The sequence below is a fragment of the Tenrec ecaudatus genome, chromosome 1 (assembly GCF_050624435.1).
Source record: "Tenrec ecaudatus isolate mTenEca1 chromosome 1, mTenEca1.hap1, whole genome shotgun sequence".
NCBI lineage: Eukaryota > Metazoa > Chordata > Mammalia > Afrosoricida > Tenrecidae > Tenrec > Tenrec ecaudatus.
The window spans coordinates 221,143,826-221,165,111 of record NC_134530.1 but is presented as its reverse complement, the minus strand read 5'-3'; the positions used below and the strand labels follow the sequence as shown (position 1 = coordinate 221,165,111).

Sequence of the window (21,286 nt, the reverse complement as noted above, 5' to 3'; positions counted from 1 at the left end):
GGACATGAAGGCTAGAGCCCACGAAGAGGGAAACGTCTGAACGGCGCCCCCTGACCTGGTCCTAATCACCTCCTCTTTCTAACCTCCCTCCCTCCCACCCCCGAGTCCATCCTGAAACAGGACAGCAGCTTTAGATCTCGTCAACAACCTCGTTTGGATTCGTCTCCAGGTTCCAGCAGCCTGGGCCAGCATCATCAGTTGGGCTCTGTCACAGTAACGCCCAGTCGGAGAGCAAGGTGGTCCCCACTCCACCATCCCCTCCACTCCAGCAGTCCTCCAGTTATAGGGACGCCGGGGGGCTTTAGAAGTCACACAGACCAAGGTTAAAATGTTCGTTTTACCACTTATCAGCTAGTCACTCTGCATCTCGGAGCCCAGAAATCCAACGCAAATGCTTATGGGGACCGTTGCACGAGAGCCCATCAAAAAGCCACCTCTTTTATTGCAAGCCGTTAGTAAGGGCCCACTGATTGCGCTTCTTCCTTTTTCCAAGTCTACTGACGATGGCGTCTCTGATACAGACTCACAGCACCAGACCCCCAGCCCACAGCTCTCTGTCCTGTAGGGTCACTGCGAGTCAGAATCAACTCAGTGTCAGCGAGTCTACAGGAAGGTTTCAGCTACAGCCTAGAGAAGCAACCAGAAGGCCGGCCGGGCCCCCTGACGCGCCTACATTCTTCAGCTCTGAGTCGCTGGCGGTTTTTTCAAAAAGCAAGGGCTCTTTCTTTGATGTTGGCATGAGTCAGTCTGTGGAGGAGACCGCATCTGAGACCCGGGCTTCATCTAACTCTGCGTGTCTCCAGCACCCAAGTGCAAAGGGCTCACAAAGGTTTCCCTCCAGCTCTTGAGCAGCAAATGCAGGCTCCTATGCCCAATCATCTCCCAGCGTCGCCACTGGAATGCCTAACTGCCGTCTCTCACTTAGCAACCAAATCATAACTTAGGTTTTCTAGCCATAATATGGGTTCTTCTCTCCAGTTCCCCTCCCCCGTCTCAGAAAGCGGTGCTACCACACACCCAGTTGCTCAAACCCCAAATCCAGACGTTATCTTTGATGTTCCCTGCCTCCCTATACACAGGGAGCCCTGGTGGCACGGTGCTTGCGTGTTGAGCTGCTAACTGCCAGGTCAGCAGTTCAAAACCACCAGCTTCTCAGCGGGAGAGACGTGAGACTCTCTACTCCTGTAAAGAGTTCCAGTCTCGGTAACCCACAGGGTAGTTGTTCCTTGTCCTCAGCTCCATGGCAGTATTGAGTGAGCTTACTTCCCTGTCGCTGCTCCAGGTGTGAGACCGGCTCCTTCTCGCCCTCGGGCACTGTACCAGCCCCAGCCACCACTCTCACCATAAGGTTGGACAAGAGGGTCCCTTGGTCCATAAGAAGTTCACCTCGGGGGCTTTTAAAATGGCAATCAGATCTCATCACGCCTTGGGCTTAAAGCGTGTTGCTTTTTAAGCATTCAGAATAGAATAACCCCCAAATTTCTCCATAGCCTAAAAGCTCCTTCACAATCCAGCTCCTTTCCCACCTCATCTTTCCCTTGCTCAGGGGCTCGACAGCTGTCCATGGGATTTGCAGTAATAATCTCTACCTTGTCCTGAGCACCAGCCACTTACTCAGCCAGGGGCTTCACACATCCTGGCTACAGCGGAGCCAAGGCCCGCGGATTCTCAAGATCGCTGTGAAGCTGGAGTGATAGTGCACATGGCTAGTGCACACTAGGTGCCCAATAAATGGTAGATTCCCTTATTTTCCATTGCTTCCCACAGGGGGAGGGAAACCTGTATCCTAGAGAAGTCTACAGTGGCCAGGGATAGAACCAGAGCCAGAGTGAGCGGTCCTGTGTCCATGAGTCCAACGGCATGCCTCCAGGGGCAGGCACTAGCTGAGAGGGGTGAGTGTTAGCTCTCTCAAGAACTCTGGGGTTCCTGAAGGAGTTAAAATGCCTCTTCCCAAACCCTGGCCCTCCCCATCCCTGCATCTTCCCTTGTGGGTTTAATGAGAAATCCAGGAACCTCCTAAGAGATTGAACAAATAACTTCTGGGATGCCACTAGCGTGTTCAGCAGAGCATCGGGAGCTGCCAATGCTTCAAGAAAGATAAATGTGTGGAAACAAAGATGTGTGTGTGTATGTAGCATCAGGCGGACAGAATGATTTTCAGCAGTGAGTCTGAGCCCCGCCCCTGTAGCAGAGCTGAAAAAGCCAGGATCCGGGTTCCTCGGCCCCTCTCTTCACAATATTTGATTAGGAATTTGGGGGCGGGACCCTGGCCTGGCATAGACACGCACACTCTCAGTAGACACAGGCTCACACTCCTCTCTTCTCTCTCTCTCTCTCTCTCACACACACACAAGCTCTCCAGCCCCAGGAGGCCAGGCAGAGGAAGGTGGTCACTCTCTGAACGGTTCCACTCCAGGTAAGTGCAGTCATTTTCCTCCTGTTCGTGCTCTTGGGGGTTCCACAAAGGAAGGCCAGGGTGGGCTGGAGAACGGGAGCAGACAGGTACAAGTCCTTCTCCTGCTCCCCCTGTCACCCCTGGGATGCTGGAGAGGGGCAGAGGGAGAGGACCAGGGAGGAGTTCCACATCCCCCTCTCCTCGATGGCTGTTTCATGGCCACAGGAAAGAACCTCCGGGTCCCGGGTAGGAAGCAGTGCAGAACCCGCTCCTGACACAGGCCAGCGCCCACTGCTCCTCACCACCCCCACGGATGTCGCCCTGATAAGCCTGCAGTCTGCCTGTGGGTGGTTGTGGGACCTAAATTCTTGGGTGGTGTGTGTGTGTTTTGCTGGGATGCAGGGGAGGGAACCAGGAAGCATGCCGACAAACTGATCCTGTCGAGGGAGCTGCGGATGGAGTGACAGGAGCTAGGGGTTCCAACCAGGGTAAAGGATGACTTCTGGTTTGATGTCCTGGCTCTCATGGGAGGGGGAGATCTCTGTCTGGAGTCAAAGAGAAATACATCTTGAGTAAGGGCCCCCCTCCACGCCCAACTCATAGAGCATCCATCCTAAAACCTCCCCAACGTACAAAACTCTGAACACAGGAGGGTCCAGGCATGGAGGAGGGATGGGGGCATTCCAGGCTAGTCTTGAAGTGGCATGGCTGCGGGGTGGGGGTGGGGTGACCAGCAAACCCTTTCGGCAGGCATGGGCACTGAGGAGAGGCTAAAGTGGGCAGGGCACACAGGCCCTTGGAAAGCTGTGTCTTGAAGAGGAAAGTGGCTGGAGTCTGCCAAAGTGCCCAGTCTGGAAGAAGGAGAAATTGAGACAGAGGCTCACTGTGCCAGTCCACCAAGCAGCCACCTTGGTCCTTCACAGCCCGGGCTAGGCATGGAAAAATGTGCTGTTGGCAGGGGCCGCTCCATCCGTCTTCACTCCTGGCCAGAGGTGGAGTAGCTGCCAGCGGGCCCGGGCAGTGGGCAGTTGGGTCTGCTCCTCTGAAGCACTGTGGGCTCTTTGTCTGAGGATGCGCCCGGGTGGGTACCTGCCCCTCTGCAGTCCAGGGGCTGATGGGATGAAGCAGGTCCAAGGGAAGTGCTTCCAGGAAAGGTCGGGGGGGGGGGGTGGAGGGAGGGCGGCCAGAGGGTGAGTCAGTGGAGTCTCCCAGGCAAGGACCTTTCCCATCAGTTCCTTGAATTTGACATTGGATGTTATACTCCTTTCTTCCTCCTCAAGGGTGAGGGGTATACCTGACCTCCAGGACCAAGACATCGCTTGAGGTTTCCCTGCCCATGGGGAGCACGCCTACCTCTGGGAGGCGCTCACTGCCCACCGGGGCTAACAGGACACGGGCTGTGCAGCATCCAAGTGGGGTGTGCAGTCCTGAAAAGGCCACGCCTGGTCCCCCTCCCTTACACAGATGGCAGCAGACCCCACATTTCTCTCCGATACTCCCCTTTCTCATCTCTCATAGCAAACTCAAGGCAACAGACTGCCCAGCAGTGTGGGGGCCCCTGGGAAGCCTGTGGCCCCCAGCTATCCTGACTTGGAGAAGGGGACTCCCAGTGGGAGGGAAGGTGCCTGGATCCCATCCTCAGCCCCTTTTCCTTAGGCCTTCCTGGGGGTCCTTGTTCCCCCGTGACCATGCACCTCCTTTCTCCCTCTTGGCCGCATGCAGCTCTGGGAGACTATCGGGGGTCCAGCGTGAGGACTGCTCGAACTTCCCTGGACCCCATGGAAGGCAGAGAGGCGGCCTGACTGAGACGCCATGCACTTTGCCCTCACTCTCCAGGTGTCATGCCTGTCCCTGCCAGTATTCCTAGTTTCAGGCGACACACACCTGCCATAGAAAGCCCCTGTGCCAGCCAAGCTGCACGGGTAGCCAGCAACTGCTAACCAGCACGAGGCTTCTCGCCTAGCAAGTGTTACAGACGGTGGCATGGCAGCGAGGGCCCCAAACCCCGGGGTGGCTGTAGGGTGAGCACACACACACCTCAAAGACGGAAAACCAAAAGACCCCCAGGCTGCCCACGAGACCAAACGACCTGCCAGAAATCGTTCAGCTCAGCTTTAAGGTAGCAAGCCCGTCTTGGGAGGAGGTTTCCCAGAGATACAGACAGAGGGCTTTCTCCCTCCCACTCCTGAAAATACCCCTTCCCCGAGGAGTGAAACTGCTTGTGAAGTTAGCACTCCCTCCGCCCCCCCACCCCCGAGATTGCTGCAGGCTTTCCAAGCTGCCCCCATGGATCTGCCCCTCCAATAAAAAACACCTGAAGCCCCTCCATAGGTCAAGTTCTTTCTGGTCTGCTTCTGCGACTCTCCGAGGGGGAAATGGCCGGGTTACCCCAGCTTACCCTGGAGAGCGAGGTCCGGCTGGACCACAGGTGCAGAGCCCATGTACGGGAGGGGATGCCAGCAAGGGAAGGTTCAGATAGGCCCGCTCACAACCAGAACCTCAGGCTTGCCTGCTCTGCCCCACGGCTTCCCGAGAGAGAGCCTCGCTCACGCCAGCTTGCCTCTTCTCTCTCTCTTCCTGCAGAGCGCAAAATGCAGTGGGCCTCCCTCCTGCTGCTGCTGGCGGGGCTCTGCGCCCTCTCGCGTGCCCAGTATGATGAAGACCCCCACTGGTGGTTCCACTACCTGCGAAGCCAGCAGTCCACCGACTATGATCCCTATGACCCTTACCCTTACGAGCCCTACGAGCCTTATCCCTACGGGGTGGACGAAGGCCCAGCGTATGCCTACGGCTCTCCGCCGCCGGCCCCGGAACCCCGCGACTGCCCCCAGGAGTGCGATTGCCCCCCCAACTTCCCCACAGCCATGTACTGCGACAACCGCAACCTCAAGTACCTGCCCTTCGTCCCCTCCCGCATGAAGTACGTCTACTTCCAGAACAACCAGATCGCCGCCATCCAGGAGAGCGTCTTCGACAACGCCACGGGGCTGCTGTGGATCGCGCTGCACGGCAACCAGATCACCAGCGAGAAGGTGGGGCGGAAGGTCTTCTCGAAGCTGAGGCACCTGGAGCGGCTCTACCTGGACCACAACAACCTGACCCGGATGCCGGGCCCCCTGCCCCGGTCCCTGAGGGAGCTCCATCTGGAGCACAACCAGATCTCCCGGGTCCCCGGCAACGCGCTGGAGGGGCTGGAGAACCTCACGGCCTTGTACCTGCACCACAATGAGATCCAGGAGGTGGGCAGCGCCCTGAGGGGTCTCCGGTCTCTGATCCTGCTGGACCTGAGCTACAACCACCTGCGCAGGGCGCCCGACGGGCTGCCCGCAGCCCTGGAGCAGCTCTACCTGGAGCACAACAACGTCTACAGCATGCCCGACAGCTACTTCCGGGGCTCGCCCAAGCTGCTGTACGTGAGGCTGTCCCACAACAGCCTGACCAACAACGGGCTGGCCTCCAACACCTTCAACGCCAGCAGCCTCCTGGAGCTGGACCTCTCCTACAACCAGCTGCAGAAGATCCCCCCGGTCAGCACGAACCTGGAGAACCTCTACCTTCAAGGCAACAGGATCAACGGTGAGACCCTGACCCTCGGGCAAGGGAGGAGCTGGCCCTGCTCAGAGTGCCGACGGGCCCAGGTGGTGCGGTGGACTAAGCAATTGGACTGATAACCGAAAGGTCGGTGGTTCAAACCCACCAACCGCCTCAAGGGAGAAAGATGAGGCTGTCTGTTTCCATAAAGATTTCCCAGCCTCAGGACCCTGAGGGAGCAATTTTGCTCTGGCCTGTAGGGCCAGCCACAGCGGGTTGGTCGGAATCGACTCCACAGCATTGGGTTCCTCTGTAAACCGAAGTCTGCAAGGACTCAGTTAGTGGGGGAGAAGACTTCCCAGGAGGGCTGGGTTTCAATCTAGGACTTGATTGACATGGGTGTGGATTCAAGGCCAACAGGGCAAAGGCTTTCTGCTGTCGGTCAGTCAACAGGTCCCTTGTAGGGGCAGCCAGGAGGCACGTGTGTCTGAAGAGAAGGGGTCCCGTGTGTAAGGGGCAGTGAAAGAGTTGTTTAAAGAAGCTTGGGAACTCAAATTCAAACTGCCCGCCATCAAATAGATGCCGACTCACAGCGACCCTACAGGGCAGGCTAGAACTAACCCCCAGGCAGACTCTCCTGCAGCCACAAGAGCTGGTGATTCCCCTGCTGACTGCGCCAGGAGCAGCCAGGTCCCTAACCACTACACCCTGGGGCTCCCAGGCTTGGGAGGGGGTGGTCAGCTAAAAGAGAATTCAGGAAATTCATTTCTCTTCTGGGGAGAAAGGTGGGTGCTGAGAGGCCCTGACCTCTCCTTGCTCAGAAGATGAGCTCATATTTCTACACGATCCCCACCTGCCTCCATCGCCTGGCCTTGTGCTTGGTGAGGGGTGGGGGTGGGGGTGGGGGGGTTTAGTTTTCAAACATAACAGCTGGTGGAGAAAAAACGTGCGCCCTCTCTGAGTGGAATGAAGTGCTTGTTTGAATCACTGCCGCTGGAACACAAGAAGCCCCTGGTGGGAGGGCCAAGACCCTCCTTGGGACAGTGGGGGCCTGGCCACCACAGAGAGGTGATGGGGGGCGGGGAGGGATTGCACTGGACTTTTGATGTCCTGAGCACTTCCCTGTAAATTCCATGGTGTTGCTGTGGGCCAAGGGTGGAGCTGCTAACACAAGGTCAGTGGTTCAAAACCCAGCAGCCACTCTGCAGGAGGACGTGGAGGCTATCTGCCCCCCTAAAGATGTATCATCTCAGCACTCCTTTGTAGGGTCACTGTGACTCAGAATCTCTTGGCTGGCGGCAGGGGGCTTGGGGGTCTGTTTGTGTGTTCCTTTGTTTCAGCCCTCTGTAAATGCCTAAAGGAATCAAACTGACTTCCTCTCTACCTCAGAGAACTCAAACACTCTCTTCAGATGGAATTCTAGTTGCTTTTTAGCTCTCTCTCCCAGGAAGGGCTCTCATTTTCAGAAGGCAGGGACATCAGAGACCCAGGAGGATGGAAGTGCTCTCCCTGCTCTGGGGTCTCTGATGTCCCTGCCCCAGCTGGGAGGTAGTTAGCTGGCTTTTAAGCTCCCTTCATCTGGTAGCAAAGTCCTCCTCCCTCTGGGGCAGGCAGGACTCATTTGCGTCCACCAGCCAGAGGCTTTGAAGCAGAGCCTGCTGGGAAGGAGCAGCAGCTTCAAGAGGAGGAGTCCCAATCCTCCCTCATCCATCCTCTCTCCCCCAGTGTTCAGAGCGGATCAGTCATTTAGCAAGATGTTAACGAGCTAGACAGTCTTCCCCAAGGAGGGACACAGAGCCCAGAAGGCAATACAGGAAGGAGGTCGCTGGGGCGTCCAGTCTGATCCTCCAGCTAAAAATGGAAAGACCTTCCTCTCACCACCTGGGCGGGTTTTATTCCAAGTTGCTCTTTCTTTGGGGTCTTTGACATCCTGAGCTTTGTTTTTGTTTTCTCGCCATCTTCTCTAAGACGTTGCTAGAATGCAGCATGCTGCAGAGTTAGCTAGCTATTCACGGCTGCCTGTCATCCTGCTAGAAGTCCCCACTCCTTGTCTGCTACCCGCTCCAGTTTCAAGAGGACTGTCACCGGGGGCAGGTCACCGGGCATACCGTGCTTCGTCAACATCTGACCCTGAAATGTGACAGTAACCAGCAGCTGTCTCCGGACACGTTAGTTATGGCTTGTGCGGCACCCGGTGGAGCGTGGGGTGGGAGAGGTGTCATCGCAGCCTCTCGGCACCTCTCGGCCTCTGTGCAGAGCAGGCCCTCTGGCTGCCCAGCTACCAGGCGGTCCCTCCCAACAGCTCTTCCGAAAATGACATGACTTGAGTGACGTGTTGTGGCAGGTTGCAAGAAAGACAGAACCAGGCCCACTGCCTTGGAGCCGATGCTGCCTCACGAGGACCCTATAGGACAGGGTAGGGTGGATCCACAGGTTTCCGAAACAAGTTCTTGACGGAGTGGACAGCAGGAGCGGCTTGTGGGCTTGAACCAGACTTTGTGGTTAGCCGTCCATGAAGGACAACCTAAGCATGTCCACAACTGCCTTCTTCTTCTGTGTAAACCAAATCCTCTTTGTTTGCTTGCCATTTCCTCTCTCCTCCTCCTCTTCTTCCTCCTCCTCCTCCTCTTTCTCCTCCTCCTCTTCTTTCCCCTCCTCTGGCAAAATAACACCACCTCCTTATTGTCCCGAAATGAGTGAATTCATGCCTGGCAAGTGCTTGGCCTGACACATCATGACATGCGACCTATTAAGATAATTGGCTTCTTCTTGCTCTCTCATTGCCACTTTGAAGTCGACAGGGAGCATGTTTTGCATTGAGAAGAGGGGGACAGCGAGACTCAGAGCTGGTGTGACATTGAACCCATCCTACTACTGGAAGGGAACCCCGGTGAGGGGTTCTCTTGGTTAACGTGCACAGCCACCTCCCAGAAGCCTGGAGGTTGGAGTACACCTAGAGGTGCCATGGAAGAAAAGCCTGACGATCCATTTCACACACACACACACACACACACACACACACACACACACACACACACACACCACAACCAATGGAGACTTCAAAAGCACAGTTCTACTCTGACACCCAAGAGGTCACTATAAGCCAGAGTACAGCAACCGGCAGAATGGACATCGCTGGCTGGGAATGGTGAGGAGCAGAGCTCTTTGGTTTAGACCACCAGCAAAAACACACAGCACCCCAAGCTCAGCCTGTCCTCTGTGGCCACATGAAGCTGTCTCCCTACAGGGAGAGTTTGGGGCTTGGGCGAGCAGAGAGGAGCGGGAGGTGGGATTGAAGCAGCTCCATAAAGGAGGAGCTGGCCGAGGAGCAGGAACCCAGGGCATAAAGGGGGCCGAGGTGTGGGTCTCTCCCTCCCCCTTCCTTTGCCATCAGTGTCTCCCTCAGTTTTTCCAGCCTGGCAACAGCAAGGGAACAACACTGCTCAGAATGTTACTCTGGTTCTTTGGGACCCATTGGAGCCGGGCGGGTACACTAGGAGGAATTTGGAAAGACTTATGTCAGTATTTAATCTGAGCTGGAAAATATTCTCCGGCGCTTCCAAACAGAAGCCTGGTCCTACTTGCCAGTGGGAACAGACAGGCAGGAGTGCTCGGAGCCTGTGTGAGATGGAACCCAGCCACACGGGGTAGTTAACTGCCCACAAGGAAACCCTGTGAGGTCCGTGTGTCTATACATAGTTGGGATTCCGGGTTTCAGCAGAAAGCCTAGCCTCTGAATGGGGATAGGCAATTTACCACTGAACGTGTAGTTCAGTATGAAGTAAGGTTGGAAACAAAAGGCTAGCTGAGCCACTTCGTGTCTTGTTGCAGATTCCATAGACCCAGGACTTGCCCTCAGCTCTGCCCCAGCTGCCCGACCAAGAAACCATTTGCCTTTCCTCCCTGTGGTCAGCAGGAAAACACCCGGATCATTGCAGATCTTCCGCTCCAGAGAGTGCTGTTTCCCAGTCTGCCCCGCTCCTTCCCACAGCCACGTATGCTCAGGGCCCGGTATGGTCCTCTGCTTGAGAACAAGTCAGGGTGCGGCAGCTCCACCCATCTCAGAGTCTCGGTGATCCTTTCCTGAGCCTGAGAGGAGAAGAAGTAGCTGTCCCCTCTGGGTTTCTGAGACTGCCATCACTTAAACTCACCCTTATTTAAATGCTTTGCTTTCAGAATAAGTCATCCTCCTTCCACATGTCCTTTCTTCTCATCCGATGTGAGCGCCCCTGGCTATTTTCCTTGGAATCTTTGTTTTTACGACCATCACATCCCACGAGTGCTCCCGGTGGTGGTCACTCATTGGGCTGCTAACTGCAAAGTCAGCAGTTCAAAACCACCAGCCACTGCAAGGGAGAAAGAGGAGGCTTCCTACTTCCACAAAGAGTTATAGTCTCAGAATCCACAGGGGCAGTTCTACCCTGTCCTATAGCGTCTCTGTGGGTCAGCATTGACTCCGTGGCAGTGAGTGGCTTGTTGTTTGTTTCTTTTTAACCTCTCCTAAGAAGTCCTGATGGCACGCAGTTAAGCACTCAGCTGTTAACTGAAAGGTGGGTGGTTTGAGCCCACCCCGGGGACCCACAGGAAAAGACCTGACCATCTGTCTGCCTAGGAAACCCACTGGGGCGTTGTGCTCTTGTCACAGAGAGTCACCATGAGCCAGAACCGGCTAGAGAAAAAAACAGGGATTTCTTTCCCTGAAACCCTCTCCCATCACATTCAAGTCAGAAAGGTGTATTTGAAACCAGAAACGACAGCGGGACCTATTCAGATGGAGGGGCTGTCTTCCCAAACGGGCGCTCCTTTGGAGCGCTAAGGGAAGGAAGGGCTAGGCTGTAATCACATTAAATTCAGGCGGCAGGGAACTGTTTATTTGGCTTCTGAGGTCCACAGCGGGCCCGACCCCCGGCGTCTCTGCATTCCCTTCTCTCTAACCTCAGAGCCTTGCTGACTCCTTGGAGTTGGGCCATTGGCTGCCCTCTGCTGTCCCCTGCTGGCCACAGATGGGAAAGGAGCAGGCCCGACTACAAGGACACTCAAGGGCATTCAGGGGTCTGGGGAGTGAAGTACAGGCTGGGAGCAGGGTTAAGAGGAGGAGCTGAGGAAGCCAGCAGAGCACCCTCACCAGCTTCAATTCTGCTCCCCAGAGGTGCAAGTCGGTGGGACTCCAGTCCTGGAAAATGCCTACGAGTCCCCCCACCCCTAGTCCACCCCACCCCATGCCCATTCTTACTGCAGAAGTATCTGTCTAAGCAGTTTCTCAGCATCTGGGGGACCCAGCAATGAATGCAGGCCCCTGATGAGAGCTCCTCCCCGCCGCCCGCCCTCGCCCCTCTTGTCTCCTCAGAGTTTTCCATCAGCAGCTTCTGCACGGTGGTGGACGTCATGAACTTCTCCAAGCTGCAGGTGCTGCGCCTGGACGGGAACGAGATCCAGCGCAGCGCGGTGCCCGCCGATGCGCCCCTGTGCCTGCGCCTGGCCAGCCTCATCGAGATCTGAGCGGCACCCACCCCCCTCCCCCCACGGAGCTCCACCACCCTACCACCCCGTGGCATTTGGCTTGATGGTTTGGTTTGGCTTTTGCTGGACAGTCTAGGATAGACCATAGTCCCCGGGTCCCACTTTTATTCTTCTCCAATGCAAGGCAAGGGTAGGCGGGGTGAGGACACGCAGGCGGACCTGCGGGGGAGGCCGTCAACTCAACCCCAGGGGTCATACTACTACCCACAAGTTCTTCCCCAGAGTCCGGCGTGGCACTTTCTGTGCTGCGCCCCGAGATAGTGCATGAGCCCCTCTGGCCCCCTCTCCGGTCTGACAGCGCTCTCTCCATGCCCTGTGGGCTGGTGGGGTCCCTAGACGATACCTCTGGCCCAGCTGCCTCCTCCTGAGTCTGCCTCACCCACTCAGCCTTCCTCCACAGCTGCCTCTGCTGTGCCCAAGGCGGAGGCGCAAGACCCCGAGGCATGAAGACATCCACCCAGAGACCTGTGCAGAGACAGCCCCCCACTGCTGTCCTTGTTTGAGGCCACCTGGACACCAAAAGTCACCGGAGGCCTCCCTCGCGTCCTCCTTGAGAGCCACTAGCTTGGCTGTCGCGTATCATGATGGCCTTCACAGCGGAGAAGTGTGGTCCAGGCTTTGAGCGGATTCTCCCAAGGGGGCTGCTCTTTGAAGGACGGGCAGGCCTCCAGCAAGGAGATAGGCCTGTTCTGCTGGTCAGCAGCGTCCCTAATCCGGGCGGAGGCACCCCAAATTGGCCGAAGCAGCCTGGGAGCTTCATACTTGCCAGCCCTGCCCTCAAAGGGGGAGACCATGGGGTCTTCAAAGCCCCAGGTGAGTGGCCTTCTCCTTGAACCATGTCCTCTCTGCGCTCATTCAAAACAGGTGGTGGGGAGAGTCGGGGTTGTCCCAAGGCCAGCCATAAGCACACCAGCTCTGAATGGCCATGCTCCTTGGGCCTGTGATGCCCAGGCCAGGCCCTCTGCCCGCCGACTCTCAGCTGCACCCTGAGTACGGAAGATGCCCGGGGCCTTATAGCTGGGCTCCTTCACTTTCTCCCGTTCTGAAAGGCAGTGTTTCTTGGGGCCTAACCCACTTGCTCTTCGGGGCAACATGGGGCTGGAGCCACTGGGCAGCCAGGGTCAAAGACCCCTTGGGGAGAGTTGGGCGGAGCCTGGTCCGGGCCCAACTGCCATTCTGTCCCTGATAACGGTTCTGCTTTGGGACAGCTTCTCTGAGAAAGGGTATGGGGGAATCCTTGGACTATGTTCTTGGCTCCAGACCCTGAAATCCACAAAAGCCAAACCAGCTCATTTCAGCCCGTGAGCCCTGACACCGAGGCCCAGGCTGCCCTCCGCTTTGGGGCCCTCCAGAAAGCGCCTGCATGTGAACGCCACCATGCCCTATACAGCCTCCTGCTCCTGGGAACGGCATGAGTGGCGGCTAGCCTGCCCAATAAAGGTATCTGACAATTGCATTGCAAGAACGGAGTGCATGAGGGCCGAGCCACCAGCTGCTGCAGGGATTCCGACCCACGGTGGCTCTAGTGCAGCGGTTCTCAACCTGTAGCTTACGACCCCTTTGGGGGTCAGGCGACCCCTGTGAAAGGGTCGCCCGATTCATGACAGTAGCAAAATGACAGTGATAAAATAGCAACGAAAATAACTTTATGGTTGGGCGGTCACCACCACATGAGGAACTGTCTGAAAGGGCCGCAGCACTGGGAAGGTTGAGAACCGCTGCTCTAGAGAGCCAAGAAGAACTGCCCACGGGACTCCCTAGTTTGTACATCTTGAAGGACGCAGACTCCTGGGGAGTGGCTGGTGGACTCCACGAACCACACGCCTTCCGGTTAGCATCCTGGAACTTAACCACGGTGCCCAGGGCCCCTTAAGGCAGCTACAGGGAGCTTTAGGAAACTGGCTAACAGAAAGGCTCTTGAGAAGAAGACATGGTGACCAGCTCTATCACGATTACAGATAGAACCCCCTGCGGGGCGGTTCTCCTCTGTGACGTGGGGTCACTGCGTGCTGAAAATAGGCTCACCAGTGCCTCTCAGCCACGCAGGAGGGCTATTTCAGGGGCATCTAGTGAGGTCCCATACGCCTCATGCGTACATAGCCCCTTTCTCATCCTCTCTGCTGGGCCAGATGTGACTAAACCAACCCACTGCCATGAGTCTGCTCCGACGCCTCATGGCCCTCCACAGGGTTCGCCGGCTGGAAACCCTTCCGGGAGCAGACGACCTCATCTTTCTCCCCGGGAGTGGCTGGGGGTTTGAAGCCCTGGTCTTCTCATTAGCTGTTCACAAGGTGACTAAGGGGTGTATAAATGCTCTCGAGGCTGTAAAAGCCCCCAATAAAATGGTTTATAGAAAAAGAAACTCCCAAGAGAGTCAGATCACAACCATTTTTTAAAAGCATCATGTTATTGTTATATAATCCGCATCCACAATTTAGGCATCCAATCATATTTAAAAGAGCTGTGGAATCATCACCACACCCATTTCAGAATAGGTTCGTCTCACACTCATTGCGGTCAGCTCCCCAGCTTTCCCCCCACCCCCATGCCAACCTGCCATGCCCCTAGGTAACTATTGATCTGATTACTGTCTCTATCGAGCCACCTCCTCCTGGATTTCATATACAGAAAATCATACGACACACAAACAGGAAGCAGCAAACCAACAACAATGGCAAAGCAGAACAGAAAAGTTGCAATAGAAAAGAAAGCCGAAAATATTAAAAACCCGAAATAACTTTTAAATGGGTCAAAAGGGAGACAAAACATAATCACAATCGATTCCTGATCGGAGACTGGCATTTATTTCACAAACGTTGTCCTCCGCAAGTGTGTCTTTAAATCTAACTTCAGACCCACTTGTCGCCTATGTCCCTTCTATATAGTCTCCCAGGGAGAAAGAGCTTCTGGGTTGTCTCTGGTTTGTCCTGGCCCCACCCCATTCTGACTGTCCTCACGCCTGGAGATGCCCGCTTGAGCTGAGCCTGGTACTTTTACTTTAACGGGTCCTGCCCCCTGGTGGTAACTGTGCAGAACTGAGGGCTGCTGCGTTCAGCCAGGACACGGTTATGTAATGGCCCTTCTACAGCCCATCGATTCTCTCATGTCACCCCACAGTTCAAATTGCATGACTGCCTTCAGGTGTCAGGCGTCTGTACTTAGCAAATGCAACATAAATAACGAGTGCCGATAAGGCTCATGTTTGGGGACAGTCCACTATTTTCTGAGAGGAGAATGACAGTAATTGATATGGCAGTGTGGTGGTTACACACTGGGCTGCTAACTTCAAGGTCAGCAGTTCGGAAGCACCAGCCGCTCCTTGGGATGAAGAGGAGGGCTTCTACTCTCGTAAAGGGTTACAGTCTTCTAGCAGAGGACAACACTGAGGGTACAGGTTGGGGAGAGTAGCCGGTCTGTCCCGTCCACATGGGAGTAAATTAAGAGGACGGAGGGGGTGGGGGGGGTTGTGTGAGAGAGTAGACATCACCCTGGCACACCAAACCTTAAGAGCGACATTCCTGCTTGGAGCAGCTAATGCGAAGAGAGGACCATCGGGCCGACTCCAGCTCAAGACATGACTGGATCACAGTGCTACAGAGGACAACACCGGAGACACAGAGTGCAGGGAGTGTGTCCAGTCTGACATCCTACACACACACACACACACACACACACACACAGCAGGGCGAATCTAGAAGGGAGCACAACAGAACAGCAATGGGAGAAAAGCCACCGGGTCCATGAGGAATTGCGAAAATAGACTTCTGACTCTGGGGCAGTATTTGGCACCTCACCTGACTGACCTGGTTGGGGCATGCATAAAGATAAGCAGATAGACCTGGACCTATTTATAGATTGGTTGGTCTGTTCGTGTCTGTCTATATAAAATAGGAAGGATAAGTAGTCCCCAGGAGAAAGCAACTGGACTGATGGTCAGGGTGGGGTGGGGGTAGAAGAGGAGGAGGCGGCGGGGGGGGAGGGGGGTGCCGCGGGGAAGTAGTGAGGCAATAATGTCAGGGACCGGAGAACAACAAGGTATCTAGAAGCACTGGCAAGGAGGATGTAGCCTTTCTGGTTGTGTTTGATCAACTGTAATGTAGCCAAGAGGAATTACTGAGAGGCAAGTGAGGGGTGAACATGAGAGTGGGCCAGGAGGAAAGTAAAAGGAAATAGAGGGAAGAACTAGGAAGTAAAAACTATAGAGAGAGGTACAAATATAGACTTGTATATATGTAAGTATATTAATATATGAAGATAGGGGTAATGGTCTAGGTACCTATGTTTATTTATATGTTGATGTATTAAGGTAGCAGATGGACTTTGGGCCTCTACTCAAGCCTTCACTCGACACAAGAACACTTTGTTCTAATAAGGTGGCACTATGTGATACTCACCTTCCCAGGACGATTGCTGAAGACAAAATGAATGCATAGCAAATGTGGTGAAGAAAGCTGATGGTGCCCGGCTATTAAAAGATAGAGCGTCTGGAGCTTTAAATGCTTGAAGTCAAACAAGCAACCATCTAGCAGGGGAACAACTAAGCCCACATGGAAGAAATACCCCAGCCTGTGTGATCACGAGGTGTCATGATGAGGACAGGTATCAGAAGTTCAAAACACAGCAACCATATCGATGTGAAGGAGAGGGGTCAGCGTGGAAACCCAAAGCCCATCACACAGAAGGGGCAATACATCCAGGGTTCCATATAGCACCGACGAAACACACAATATTCCTCTGGTTCTTAATACTCCCCCCCCCCCACTATCATGACCTCAATTCTGCCTCCAAAATCCTACTAGACCAGCGTATATACATGGGTACAGATAAGAGCTTTTGATACACGGAATCCAGGATAGATAAACCCCTCAGAAGCAGTAATGGGAGTAATGATTCCATGAGGGTATGGGAAGGGAGGGAGGGGAAGGGGAAAGGGGAATTGATAGCAATGATGGATGTATAACACCCCCCCCTCGAGGGGGTAAAATACAGAACTCTGGGTGAAGGGATACATCAGACAGTGTAAGGGATGAAATAATAATAATAATAATAATTAGTAGTAGCATTATATAATACATTAAGGGTTCACAAGGGTGCTGGGTTGGAGGAGGGGGGGTAAAGAGGATTTTAAAGGGCTCAAGAAGACAGAAAATGTTTTGAAAATGATGGCAGCAACTGTACAAGTTCGCCTGATAGAATTGATTTATGGATTGCTATGATATCTGTAAGAGCCCCCAGTAAAACAATTTCAAAAAAAGAAGAAGAGTTACAGACTTGGAAATCCACAAGGGCAGGTCTACCGGGAGTCGGAATCGACTCGATGGCCGTGTGTACCCACCGCATGGCAGGCACCTCGCGTCCACAAGTCGTTTTAAATTGCTAGTCATCGGACGCCGTCACCACAGCGCCAGTGGCCATCAAGTGGACTCTGACCCCTGGCCATCCCGTACAGTCAGAGTAGAAATGTGCCCCACAGGGAGTTCAATGGCATCACCAGGTGTTTCTTCTGAGTTGCTTCCGAGTGGATTCAAGCTGCCAGCCGCTTAGTGAGTGGCCCGGTGTTTGGCCAGGCACCCGGACTCCTGCGTCACAGACGTGCAAAACCACCCTCTGCTCTAGAGCCCATTCCGAGCCAGCACGCCAGAGTGGGACCGCTCCGGGAGCTTCTTACAGCTGCAGTCTTCATGGACTTGAAGCAAGCTTTCTCCCTCGGAGTGGCTACTGGAGTCGAACCATCAACCTTTCAGTTAGCAGCACCACCACTCCATGACCAGGGCCCCTTTCCATGCCATCAGCAAAAAGAAAGCAAACACTGCCGTCAAGTCAATTCCAACTCACAGAAACCCCGTATAGGGTTTTTGAGCCTGTAAATCTCTACAGGGGTAGAAAGCCTCGACGTTCTCCTGCGGAGTGTGTGGTGGGTTTGAACCACCGACCTTGAGGTTGATAAGCCAGCACTTACCCGGCAGTGCCACCATCGGTACTACCATTTCACATGAGAGCACTGAGGCCCAGGGAGGCTGAGGAAATATCAGAGCCACAATGTGACCCCAGGCAGTCGGCCTCCCCAGCGGTTCAAGTTCCCCGCCTGTGTCGACTAAAATGAATGCATAAATAAATAAACAAACCGAATGGCACTGAGAAGCCCTGGTGTCTTTGTGGGTGACTCAGTGGCCAAGTGCAAGGTGAGAGATTCTAAGCCACCAGCGGCTCCGCGGAAGAAAGATGAGGCTCCCTGCTGCCATACCGAGTGACGGTATAAGAAACCCACAGGGGTTGTCCCAGAGGGTCGCCGTGCGTCAGAACCCATCTAAGGGCCGTGGGTGCTATTGGCATTGAGCCAGGTCTGATTGATAGTGACTTCACGGGACAGGTTAGAACTGCCACACGGGGTTTCAAAGGCTGTGGTCTGTGCAGGAGCAGACTGCCACCGCTGTCCCCACAGAGCAGCCTGGGCCTGACCTGTCAACTAGCAGCTGGCAGCTGAGCACTTTACCACGGGGCCACCACGACTCCTCCGCTGTTCTGCCATGTTCTCTTAAGAACCCCCGGGTAAGTGATTCAAGCAGGATCACAGGGGGTTGGGAGGGGCAGGATTTGGTAGGAGATGTGGCGTGGTGAGCGGGCAGAGACCATCCTCTTTTGTTATTGCTAGTGCCATCTAGTTGACTCTGACCCACAGTGACACAGAGCAAAACCCTGCCCAGCCCTGGACCGTCCCCACAATCGTCCCCATGCTTGAGCCTATAGTTGTAGTCACAATGTCCATCCATCTCCTTGGGGCCTTCCTCTCTTTCCTCTACTTTGCCAAGCAGGATGTCCTTCTCCGGGGACTGGTTTCTCCTGACAACATGTCCAAAGGATGTAAGACTACTAAGTCTCACCGTCCTTGCTGCTAGAGGGCGCTCTGGCCTGACTTCTTCCAAGACAAATTTGTTTGTTCTTTTGACAGTCAGTATTCTTCTCCAGCTCCACAATTAAAATGCATCCGTTCTTCTTCGACCTTCCTTATTCAACATACAGCTTTCAGAAGCATATGCAGCAACTGAGAATACCATGGCTACGATCAGGAGCACCTGTGGCAGCTAAGTAATCTCCTGTTAACTCGCAGAGGGGTGGAGTCGAGCCTGTCAATCAGGTTGCAGCTTGATGACCTCATTTGGAGGCACGAAGGAGATAAATAGCTCACTGGAGGTGGGACACACTCTCTGCTTTGTATTCCTGATGACAAGGCACATGGAGCTACACTGGAGCCCTGGAGCTGGAGGAGTCACATGGAGACCCATGCCAGCCCTAAGATGCTATGTTAGTCTGGGTACATTAGAGAAACAAAACCACAGAAACTCATATGTATAAGAGAGTTTTATATAAAAGGTAAGTGCACATCAGGTAAACATCCCAACCCAGTGCTGCCCAAGCAAACATGTCCAACATTAACCCATATGTCCGACACCAATCCACAAAGTCCTCCTCCATCTCATAAAACACACACAATGACGCTGATTGCAGGGGAAAAGCCGAGTCAGTGAATGTGTAAGCATCTCAGTGCTGGTAGGGGTCTCCACACAGCTTCTCCAGCACCCAGGGCTGCATTGGGGTAGGTCCATGTGGCTTCTCCTCGGGGATGTCTTGCAGGAAGTGAGCCTTGCCAGCTGAAGCAGGGAACTGGCTAAGGCAGCTGCACCCTGGTCTGACCCATCACAAAGCAAGAGACCCGAGAACTAGAAAGGTGAGGTTCACTGAGTCATTTATCTCTCTACCCTTCAATTAACCCCACATGTGTTTATCAGCCAGGTTGGCACAATAAACTAACTTTGTCAGATGCCTACAATGGCACTGGATCCACAGGACTTTCCATCCAATAGCCTGTGATCTTCCTACATTTGGTGTCATTGCATGTGTTGCAGGAGTCTGAAGAGGAATTTATAGATTGGTATCGGACATATAGGCTAATATCAGACTTATGGACTTGATCTGGACTGGGCTGGGATGTTTTCTCAATCTTCAATTGCTCTTGTATATGAAGCTCTTTCTTATGAGTGTCTATGAATTTGTTTCTCTAGTCAATCCAGGCTAATACAGCACCTTAGTCTTTAAAGTAACATCCTTTCTTTTCAATACTCTAAAGAAGCCTTGTGCAGCAGTTACCTAATGCCATGTGTCTTTTTGATTTCTCAATTTCTGCTTCCATGAGCATTGGTTGTAAATCCAAGCAACTGAGATCCTTAATGACTTTATTCTTGTCTGTTCATCGCGATAAGTGGTGAGGGTTTGGTTTTCTTTACATGGGGTTGGAGTCCATCCTGAAGGCTGCCATCCTTGACCTTCATTAGCAAGTGCTTCAAGGGCTCCTCACGTTCAGGCAACAAGGAGGTGCCATCTGTGTATCACAGGTTGCTAATAAGCCTTCCTCTTCACAGTCCCTTTGTAAATTCTCAAGTTAAGATTCACTCTTAGTCCATAAATATTTCCTGAGTGTCACCAGGTAGACAATGGGGATACTGCAGGGTGGGGCTGGGGCCTTGGGGACCTGGTGCTGGGCTCACAAACATACCACAAGCAGGTGGCTTTAGCAAACAGAAATCTGATTCTTTCCCACAGTTAAAAAACTTAGAGTCAAATTTGCCGCCATTGAGTCGATGCTGGTTCATAGTGGCCCTGTAGGACAGGGTAGAACTGCCCCTGTGGGTTTCCCAGACTGTGAATCTCTATGGGTGTAGAAAGCCTCATCTTTCTCCTGAGCAGTGGCTGGTGGTTTCAAACTGCTGACCTTGCAGCTAGCAGCCCAATGTGTGCCCCACCAGGGCTTCTTACTATGAGGCTGGAAGTTCGTGGGGCGGGGGTGCTTTTGTTCTCTGATGGCCTGGAGGAAGGTCCTTGTGTCTCTGAGCTGCCGCTCCAGGACGATTTCGTGTGGAGCAGGCTCTCTCCACTTGCTACCTTGTGTGTTTAGTCTCTAACACACACCCCAGGCTGATACAATCCCATTCACATCCCTGTAACCACAGGCTTAAAGATTAGAATTTTGAACACTTATCTGGCCCGGTTCTGGGGGTAGAGCGCCATCCAATCCATAACAGTGGGTGGGCGTGGGGGTTGTACTCCATCACACAGAGGATCGATCACAGGACCGTTGTTACATGCTGAGCAGGCTGAGGGGGAGGTGAGCACAGACCTCTGAGAGGATCATAGAGGAGACTGGCCTAGAGTAGAGGCAGGGGATGGATGCTCTGAGATATGGAGGGGGGGCGGTGTGCCCAGGCGAGGGGCTGTCTAAGGAGAAAAGATTGCTCACTGACTCATCCTCCCCCATCACCTGGGCATCCAGCTGATTCTGACTCATTGTGACCCCACAGGGCGGAGCAGAGCTGTCCCTGTGGGTTTAGAGGAGCAGAGAACCTCATCTTTCCCCTGAGGAGCAGCTGATGGGCTCGAACTGCTGGCCTTGCTGCCACCAACCCAACTCGTAACCTACGTTGCCACCAGAGACCATGACGAAGGACGCTCACTGCCATGCTGTTGATGGCAAGTCAGAGACCTTACAGGGCAGGGTAGTTTCAGTGACTGTCACTCTTCATGGAAGTAAAAGCCCTGCCTGTCTCCTGTGGAGTTGCCAGTGGTTTCGAACTGCTGGCCTTGCAGTTAGCAGCCCAATGTAACCACTATGCAACTGGGTAGACAAAGGGGGCAATGCAGAGCCCCAGGGTTCCTCCCCAGAGATTAAAACAGGGATCATAAAAATCCACGTGCAAGAGGGAGCTCAGAGATGCCCAGTCCCGGAAAGACTGCGACATACTGAAGTGCAGAAAATAAGGCCGTTTCCAGAAATCAGGCTGGAGCCAT

At 54.0% G+C, this 21,286-nt stretch overlaps 1 protein-coding gene across 1 annotated transcript; it reads left to right on the top strand.

Annotated features, from left to right (window-relative positions):
• Positions 1–2,211: 2,211 nt before the first annotated feature.
• FMOD (fibromodulin) lies at positions 2,212–12,902 on the top strand. The gene is made up of 3 exons (XM_075529077.1): positions 2,212–2,416; positions 4,979–5,971; positions 11,274–12,902. The coding sequence occupies exons 2-3, from the start codon at positions 4,987–4,989 to the stop codon at positions 11,423–11,425; spliced, it is 1,137 nt and encodes a 378-aa protein (XP_075385192.1). The 5' UTR covers positions 2,212–2,416; positions 4,979–4,986; the 3' UTR covers positions 11,426–12,902.
• Positions 12,903–21,286: the final 8,384 nt, after the last annotated feature.